The following is an 8870-nucleotide window of genomic DNA, read 5'->3' on the forward strand; positions in this document are numbered from 1 at the left end:
GCGCCGGCCCTGGGCAGAGGGCAGGGACTTAATTCCGCCCGCTGCCCCGCTTGGCGGCCGCCTTATCGCCCCCAGCCGCCAGCCCCTCGCCCTCTGCGTTGCAGGCCCCTGGCCAGAAGGGCAGTGGAGCCCCTACCCAACCCGCACCAGTTCACCCTCTTCCTGTTTAGCCCTTTCCTTTGGCTTTTGGGGAAGAACGGAGGGAAGGGGGGGGCGGGCAGAGCCCTAGAGACTGGGCGCAGCCGCCGCAGAAAGGCCTGGGCAGCGAGGTGGGGAAGCCTCTGCCCGAGCTCCTCTGCGTGGTCTCTGCCTGCTCCTGGCTCTCGGACGACCTCTATTCACTTGGACGCAGGAGGGGTAGCTGCTTGGAGGAGGCGAGTTTGCAGATGTTTTCTCAGTCCCCATTGATCTGTGCGCCGCCAGCCCCGGGTGAAATGCAGCTCAGGCCTCCCCAGGTCAGGAGGGAGCCGGGCAGAAGAGGGCCTACGGATCCATCCATCAGGGCAGAGGCAGGAGGTGGAGGGCTTTGTTTAAATGCAGAGCCTGCAGAATTGGGGGGGGCGGGGGGTGAGGGGAGAACGCCCCTTTCTTCCTCTGATTGGTACCCTCACCCTCTGCCCCCACCTTGGTCCCAGCAATGCCACCTGCCACCTGCTGGGACCACCTCCAGGTACAGTCTCAGCCTAGAAAGAGGTGAGAGAAGTGGCCCCGGGAAGTGGCTGCAGCCGGGCAGGGAGTGTGTGTGTCCAGATACAGACACACTGGTGGGGAAGGCAGTAAGGGAGCAGGCTGGGTCCCCCGCCAGCTCTAGGCTGGCCTTCTGGTTGTTTTAGTGGCACATCAGTCCTGTGGGATTTCTTTTTCTTTTTGTGCTGGGCAAGGTTGGGGTTGGTGAGACTTCCTGGGCTACTGTTGCCAAAGGAAAATTAAGTGGGGGAGGAGTGTGAGTTAGGGGATGAACTGGGGTGATCGGGGTGAGGGGCCTGGCTTTGCCCCATGTGGCAGCTGTGCTGGATAAGCTTGTACCCTAGAGTTTTAGTCCTGAGAGAGCAAGATGTGGAGGTAGCAGGGGCGGGCCAGGGCGGGCCAGGCACTCTGGGGAAGGCAGGTGAGGGAGCACCAGGTGTTTATGACGCCACGAGGCCCTTGTGACCAGGCTCCTCTCGGTTTTCCCCGTCTTGTCTCTTTGTCTCTTTCTGTTCGTGTGTCTTATTCTATCTTGGTTTCTTGGGTGATTACACTGAGTCCACTTCTCTCTGTTAACCAAGCTGGGTCTCCAGGTGCCAGTGATGACCCCAGGTGCCTCAGACTTGACCTTGTAATTATCCCTGACTCTTGCCTCGATCCCAGCTCTACATTTCCAGTGCTCACTCCTCCCCAGCCCTGCCACGACCTCACATGGCCTTGTTTGTCTTGTCATAATTAATTGTGTTCTGGGTTCTGTCATGTTTACTATTTCATATCATGCTCAGGATAACCCTATGATATATGGGTTACTTGTCCCCTCTTTCATTCAAACGACAAAAGGAAGGCAATGGAGTAACTTGCTCATCTCCAGCAGGCTATTGATAAAGCTGGAACGAGAGTCATGTCTTGTGTCTCGTGACATGGTTTTTCAGATCTCTGTAGACCAGCAGTTCTCAACCTGTGGGTCGCAACCCCTTTGGGGGTCGAACGACCCTTTCACAGGGGTCGCCTAAGACCATCGGAAAACACATATATAATTACATATTGCTTTTGTGATTAATCACTATGCTTTAATTATGTTCAATTTGTAACAATGAAAATGCATCCTGCATATCAGGTATTTACATTACGATTCATAACAGTAGCAAAATTACAGTTATGAAGTAGCAACGAAAATAATTTTATGGTTGGGGGTCACTGCAACATGAGGAACTGTATTAAAGGGTCGTGTCATTAGGAAGGTTGAGAACCACTGCTGTAGACCCTCAGAACATCCATGAAGAATATGAATGGAGCCCGAGCCCAGCCGGCGTGGCTCAGTGGTTGAACTTCGACCTATGAACCGGAGGTCATAATGGTTTGATTCCCGGTCAGGGCATATGCCTGGGTTGCAGGCTCAGTCTGCAGTGGGGGGCATGCAGGAAGCAGCCAATTAATGGTTCTCTCTTATCATTGATGTTCCTATCTCTCCCTTCCTCTCTAAAATCAATAAAAATATACTTAAAAAGAATATGAATGGATACCATGCTGCCATGAATGAGCTCTTAAACCTAGAGCATTGTGTCTGCTCCTCCTGAATAGTAGTACTGATTAATGGACTGGACACAGGAGGGGCTTAGGTGGTTTGAACCAAGATACATACTGAACTCCCTCCGTCTATGTTACTCTTATCTTGTATATGTATTTCTGAGAAGTCTTTTCCTCTGCTTTCTCTGGATCTTGGTGTCTTCTATGGACGTGCACACCACCTTTCTTCCTATTTTAGGGTTTGGCAAACCAAGCGCCTCTACCAACTCTCTAGGATTTGCACTCTGATGGAGGTGTGCCTAAGTCACAGTGTGCATGGGTTTCTGAGAGGAGAGAACTATGGAGACTCTGAGGGAGGAGGTCCCGGGTTTCTGCTTCCAGTGATTGCAGTTTCTCCCTCTTCTTCCTGTTTTCATCAGGTCTGGGACTTGCCGCCATGGGAGACATGAAAACCCCTGATTTTGACGACCTCCTTGCTGCCTTTGACATCCCCGACATTGATGCAAATGAAGCCATCCACTCTGGGCCAGAAGAAAATGAGGGGCCAGGAGGCTCGGGGAAGCCAGAACCCAGTGTCGAGGGTGAATCTGGAGAAGCAACAGCAGCAGCTGCTGGAGATGGCCCTGGAGTCTCAACCCAGGCCTCTGATCATGATCTGTCGTCGGGGGATATCTCAGTAGTCAGCGTCATTGTCAAGAACACTGTGTGCCCTGAGCAGTCTGAGTCCCTGGTTGCAAGTTCAGGAGGGGAAGGGGCCCGGGCTGGGGGTACAATTAAGGAAGAACCTGTGGGGCCTCATCTGATGCAGAATGGTTTTGGGGGCCCTGAGCCATCCCTTCCGGGAAACCCCCACTCTCCAACTCCTCCCAGTGGAGGTACCTGGAAAGAAAAAGCCATAGAAGGCAAAGCACCTTTGGACCTCTTCGCTCATTTTGAGCCTGAGCCAGGGGAGCACCCTGATCCCCTGCCTTCCTCTGTGCCCTCCCCACTGACGGAAGACACCATGACCCCCCCTCCTTTCCCCTCTCCCTTTGAGCTGGCTGAGGAGAATGGCCCCGCCCTTCTGCCACCTGGTTCTCCCCCACCGCTGGGTGCTCTGAAGCAGGGCAGCGGCAGCCCCCTTCATCCCCAGGGCATAGCCCGGCTAGACTCGGGCTCTAGCCCTGAGGCTGCAGGCATCCCTGCCAGCCCCTCACCTCCCCAGGTTGCTGGGATGCCCTTCTTCAAGCAATCTCCAGGCCATCAGAGCCCTCTCGCCTCCCCCAAAGTGCCCAGCTGTCAGCCCCTAAAGGAAGAAGAAGAGGATCAGGGGCCAGTGGACAAGTCTCCCCCAGGAAGTCCCCAGAGCGCTTCTAGTGGAGCTGAGGCTGCTGACGAGGACAGCAATGACTCCCCTGCCTCCTCCAACTCTTCCAGGCCCCTCAAGGTGCGGATCAAGACCATTAAGACATCCTGTGGGAATATCACAAGGACTGTAACCCGGGTCCCTTCAGACCCTGGTCCCCCTGCCCCCTTGGCCGAGGGGACCTTTCTGGCCGAGGCTAACCTCCTAAAGCTGTCCTCTGCGGTTCTGACTCCTGAGAGTCCAAAAGTGGTGAATGTGCAATTGGGTGATGGCACGAGGCTGAAGGGCACGGTGCTGCCTGTGGCCACCTTCCAGAACGCAAGTACTGCTATGCTGATGGCGGCCAGCGTGGCCCGCAAAGCAGTGGTTCTGCCTGGGGGCACTGCCACCAGCCCTAAGACAATTGCTAAGAATGTGCTGGGACTGGTGCCCCAAGCCCTGCCCAAGGTCGAGGGGCGGATAGGGCTGGGGATAGGGGGACAGAAGGTGAACGGTGCCTCGGTGGTGATAGTGCAGCCTTCCAAGCCGACCACCGTGCCAGGTGCAGGGGGCGGCACAGTGATCTCACGGACCCAGTCCAGCCTGGTGGAGGCCTTCAACAAGATCCTCAATGGCAAGAACCTGCTGCCTGCCTACCGGCCGAACCTGAGTCCACCTGCTGAGGCCGGGCTGGCCCTGCCTCCAACCGGCTACCGCTGCCTCGAGTGTGGAGATGCCTTCTCACTGGAGAAGAGCCTGGCGCGGCACTATGACCGCCGGAGCATGCGCATCGAGGTCACCTGCAACCACTGTGCCCGCCGCCTGGTCTTCTTCAACAAGTGCAGCCTGCTACTGCATGCCCGGGAGCACAAGGACAAGGGGCTTGTCATGCAGTGCTCACACCTCGTCATGAGGCCTGTAGCCCTGGACCAGATGGTGGGGCAGCCGGACATCACACCCCTGCTGGCTGTCCCACCTGCCCTCGGACCTCCAGTCTTGTCTGCCTTGGGCAAGGGTGATGGGGCCATCGCCACCTTCGCCATTTCTACAGTTGCTGCTGAGGCCCCTGTGCTGCCGCTCTCGGCTGAGCCACCTGCTGCCCCTGCCACCTCTGCTTACACGTGCTTTCGCTGCCTGGAGTGCAAGGAGCAGTGCCGGGACAAGGCTGGCATGGCTGCCCACTTCCAGCAGCTTGGGCCCCCTGCCCCTGGGGCCACCAGCAATGTGAGTTGCCTTTCACTGCCCTTCCTGGGAAAGGGGATAGCCAGGGGATAGCACGTGGGAAGGTGCGAGGGGCTTGGTTAGGAGAAGTAATGGGGGACAAGCCTCTCCTCCCGGACTCACCTTGTTTCACCCTTTTGACAGGTGTGCCCAACCTGCCCCATGATGCTCCCCAATCGCTGCAGCTTCAGTGCCCACCAGCGCATGCATAAGAATCGACCTCCCCACGTCTGCCCTGAGTGTGGGGGCAACTTCCTGCAGGCGAATTTTCAGACCCATCTCCGGGAGGCCTGTCTGCACTTCTCTCGCCGTGTAGGATACAGGTGCCTCTCCTTCCCATAGTATCTCCACACTCCCTCATGCCCTTGCTGGTCTCATGGTTCCTAGCACCAACCTTTCAGATGGCCTCGAGAGAGCCCCATCTTTCCTGCTCAGTCCCGTGGCCCTGGTGTCCTGGCAAACACAGAGCAGCGCCCCTCTGCAGCTCCAGCTCTGCCTCAATGGGCCTCCCGGGGGATTGTCTCTGCAGCTCCCTCCTGCCCCCACCTGGCTCAGGCTTCACCACCGATTAGCTTCTCAAAGTCCACCCAGTCCTTGAGGATGAGCGTGGGGTGGGGAGGGCATGGAGATGGCCCACCTCACCACCACGCCTCCCATGTCCTCCCTAAAGGTGCCCCAGCTGTGCAGTGGTGTTTGGGGGTGTGAACTCCATCAAGTCCCACATCCAGACGTCACACTGCGAGGTTTTCCACAAGTGCCCCATCTGCCCCATGGCCTTCAAGTCTGCACCCAGCGCCAACGCCCACCTCTACACCCAGCATCCCAGCTTCCCCACGCAGCAGGCCAAGTGAGACCGGGGATGGGGTGACGAGGGCTGGGCCAGGGAGGGTTGGGCCCTGAAGGGGCAGGTGTCTGCACTGTCCTCTCTGCCTGCACAGGATGATCTACAAGTGCGCCATGTGTGACACGGTCTTCACTCACAAGCCCCTCCTCTCCTCACACTTCGACCAGCACTTGCTGCCCCAGCGCGTCAGTGTCTTCAAGTGCCCGTCTTGTCCTCTGCTTTTTGCCCAAAAAAGGACCATGCTGGATCATCTCAAGGTAAAGGAGTCAAGGGCTGATGTGGGGTTGCTCGGCTGTGTTGACCTGGTGCAAGGGTCACATAACCTTCAGGAAGAGGGGGAGGGGAGAACAAGGACTGTGGCAAAGCCACGCTCTCCCCACAGCCACCATCCCCCTTGTCTCCCTCTCACAGAACACCCATCAGTCTGGTCGCTCGGGAGAGGAGACTGCTGGGAAAGGGGCCGGGGATCCTCTTCCGAGCCCTAAAGCTGAGCCTGAGGAGCTGGCTGTGTCTCCAGGAGGAGCAGCTCCCCCTATAGAGGAGCTGTCTTCCTCTACAGAAGAGGACCCACCCAGCTCCCCAGAGCCTCCTTGTCCACCCAAACGGCCCCGGCGGGATCTAGGGAACAAAGGCACCAAGGGTGGGGGCGGGGGCCCTGGAGGCTGGACCTGTGGCCTCTGTCACTCCTGGTTCCCGGAGCGGGATGAGTATGTGGCTCACATGAAGAAGGAGCATGGCAAGGTGAGCAGGACGGGCTGGAGGGGCAGCCTTGGGGTTGTCCTGTGTGGCAGTGGGGCTCGGTCCTGCAAGCCTGGCTCTGAGGTTCCTCTCCCTGCTCTCCAGTCAGTGAAAAAGTTTCCCTGTCGCCTGTGTGAGCGATCCTTCTGTTCTGCGCCCAGCCTGAGGCGCCACGTCAGGGTCAATCATGAGGGTATCAAGCGAGTTTACCCATGCAGGTAACCCTTTTCTTCTTACCCCTTCCTGATTCTGCCCATCAGGTGACCCCTCCCATTCCCTGCCCCTTCCCGGTCCCCCAAAGCATTTTCCCAGCTGCCTCTGTGCACGTGACTAAGGGTTGAAGCTCTGTAGTCCTCCTCCTCTCGAGCCACTGGCCTTGGTCTTTGGGCTGTGCCCTTGGCACCCACCCGCGCACTCTCCCCTCTAGGTATTGCACGGAAGGAAAACGCACCTTCAGCAGCCGCCTCATCCTGGAGAAACACGTCCAGGTGCGGCACGGCTTGCCGCTCGGGGACCAGTCTCCTGGCCGGGGGAGTGTTGTGGTTCGGGGCGCCGGTGCCAGAGCCCAGGTAAGCCCCCCTGCTGGGTTAGAGGTGTGGGAACTGCAGAGTTACAGACTGGCCTCCGCAAGCTAGGTGGGGGTGCCAGGGTCACTGGGGTGATGGGGAGGCCCAGTTCTTCACTATCTTCTCCAGGGGCCAGGACGGAAGCGTCGGCAGTCCTCTGACTCTTGCAGTGAGGAGCCTGACAGCACCACACCTCCAGCCAAGTCCCCCAGGGGTGGACCCGGGTCGGGAGGCCCCCTGCGCTACCGGAGCGGGGGCTCAGTGGAGCAGAGCCTCATGGTGGGGCTGAGGGTGGATGGTGGGACCCAGCAGTGCCTCGACTGTGGCTTATGCTTTGCCTCCCCTGGCTCCCTGAGCCGGCACCGCTTCATCAGCCACAAGAAGAAACGGGGTGTGGGTAGTGCCAGTGCCCTGGGTGTGGGGGATGGGGAGGAAGAGCCGCCCCCTCAATTGAGGTCTGATCCAGAGGGTGCAGATTCACCCTTGCCTGCTTCTGCAGGTCCACTGACCTGTAAAGTCTGTGGCAAGAATTGTGACAGCCCTCTCAACCTCAAGACCCATTTCCGCACACACGGCATGGCGTTCATCAGGGCTCGGCAAGGCGTCAGTGGGGACAACTAGCCCCAGACCTGGACTGACTGGCCCCCTCCCTCTTCCCTGGGAGCCTGGGTCACTGCTGCTGCCTGGTCCCCAGGTTGGGGAGTTTCATATAATTCACATTTTGTTCAACTCCTCCCCCCTGGACCCCCGAGACAACAGACTTGAGCATTATAGTTACTTGCAGGCCCCACTGTGGGTTTGGCCCTTGGATCCTAGTAGAGGGGGCCCTCCATTCTTCCTTTCTTAGCCCAACACTAATTATGCTCCTGCTGCAGCCCGCGTGGGACCGGGAGGACGGGACTTCTAGGCCTGCTAGACAGGTCCAAGGAGAGACCAGTGTCCGCAGTCACACTCCACAGCCCCTGCAGGCGGACTTCAGGCCTGGCCCTGCCCTAGCACCACCCCTTAGATTCCCTGGCACTCAAGCCCCCCACCCCTACAGTGCCTTTCACTTGTTTTCCCCCCACCCCCAGAAATCCAGGGGGGTTGGTAGGGATGAGTCCTGTCAAGGGGGCCCAGGGAGAGTTGGGGACAGGCTCTCAGGAATCCTTTATTCTTGTAGTAATAATACTAACAGTGGGGGAGATGGGAAGGAGAAACCCAGACCATTAAAACTGCTTGTGGTTTAATCCCCATTCAGGCTCTTTTTGATGTGACTTGGACAATGTAGACTTACTTGACGGAGGGGGGTGAGAGTCAAATCTAGGGAGGCCTTTCTCTGGGAAAAAGTGGTACTGACGGAGACAGGTAGGGAAAAAGCAGTCTTCCTCCACCTTGTTCTGTGTGGTACATCTATTCGCTTACATTCACCCCCACCCTCCAAAAAAATACAACTCAGAAATGACACATGGCTAACTAAGGACTTTATTTCAAACAAAAATTAAAAAATTGAGAGCTATTTCCCTGGATGTGGGAAGGGATCAGGGCAAGGAATTCCCTGTGGCTAGGCCAATTCCCTCTGTAGGGGAGGGGTTGTGATCACCCTTCTGGTCTCTGTGATGGGGACTCAGCAAGGGCAGGACCCTATGCCAGAGCCCACCTGCCCAGGGGACCTCAGGCTAGGAGTCAGTCCCTGGGAGGAACAGTCAGGCAGCAGCATGGCCAAAGGCGAACCACAGGATCAAATTGTAAGTACCAAGAACCCACTCTTCCCCTTCCTGGGACCTAGAACAGATTAAGAAGATGGCCTGTGGAAAGAACCTCTTGGACCCTGGCGAGAAGAAAGGCCCAGTGCCCTCACATTTGTCACCTCTCTCCTCTGGGGGGCAGTGAGTCCTGGAGTCCCTCAGGTGGTAATACTGACACCACAGGGGGCAGGGAAGCCCCAGCAAGCCTGGACCCCACAGCTGGCTCTCCCCTGGCA

General features: G+C 57.6%; 1 protein-coding gene across 1 annotated transcript; it reads left to right on the forward strand.

Moving 5' to 3' along the window:
* The first annotated feature begins 34 nt into the window (after positions 1 to 34).
* Positions 35 to 8351, forward strand: ZNF687 (zinc finger protein 687). Its single transcript, XM_005880595.2, has 9 exons — positions 35 to 374; positions 2634 to 4762; positions 4904 to 5082; positions 5430 to 5606; positions 5698 to 5860; positions 6015 to 6344; positions 6447 to 6559; positions 6769 to 6910; positions 7037 to 8351. The coding sequence occupies exons 2-9, from the start codon at positions 2651 to 2653 to the stop codon at positions 7526 to 7528; spliced, it is 3708 nt and encodes a 1235-aa protein (XP_005880657.1). The 5' UTR covers positions 35 to 374; positions 2634 to 2650; the 3' UTR covers positions 7529 to 8351.
* Positions 8352 to 8870: the final 519 nt, after the last annotated feature.

This window comes from Myotis brandtii, unplaced genomic scaffold, assembly GCF_000412655.1.
Source record: "Myotis brandtii unplaced genomic scaffold, ASM41265v1 scaffold643, whole genome shotgun sequence".
NCBI lineage: Eukaryota > Metazoa > Chordata > Mammalia > Chiroptera > Vespertilionidae > Myotis > Myotis brandtii.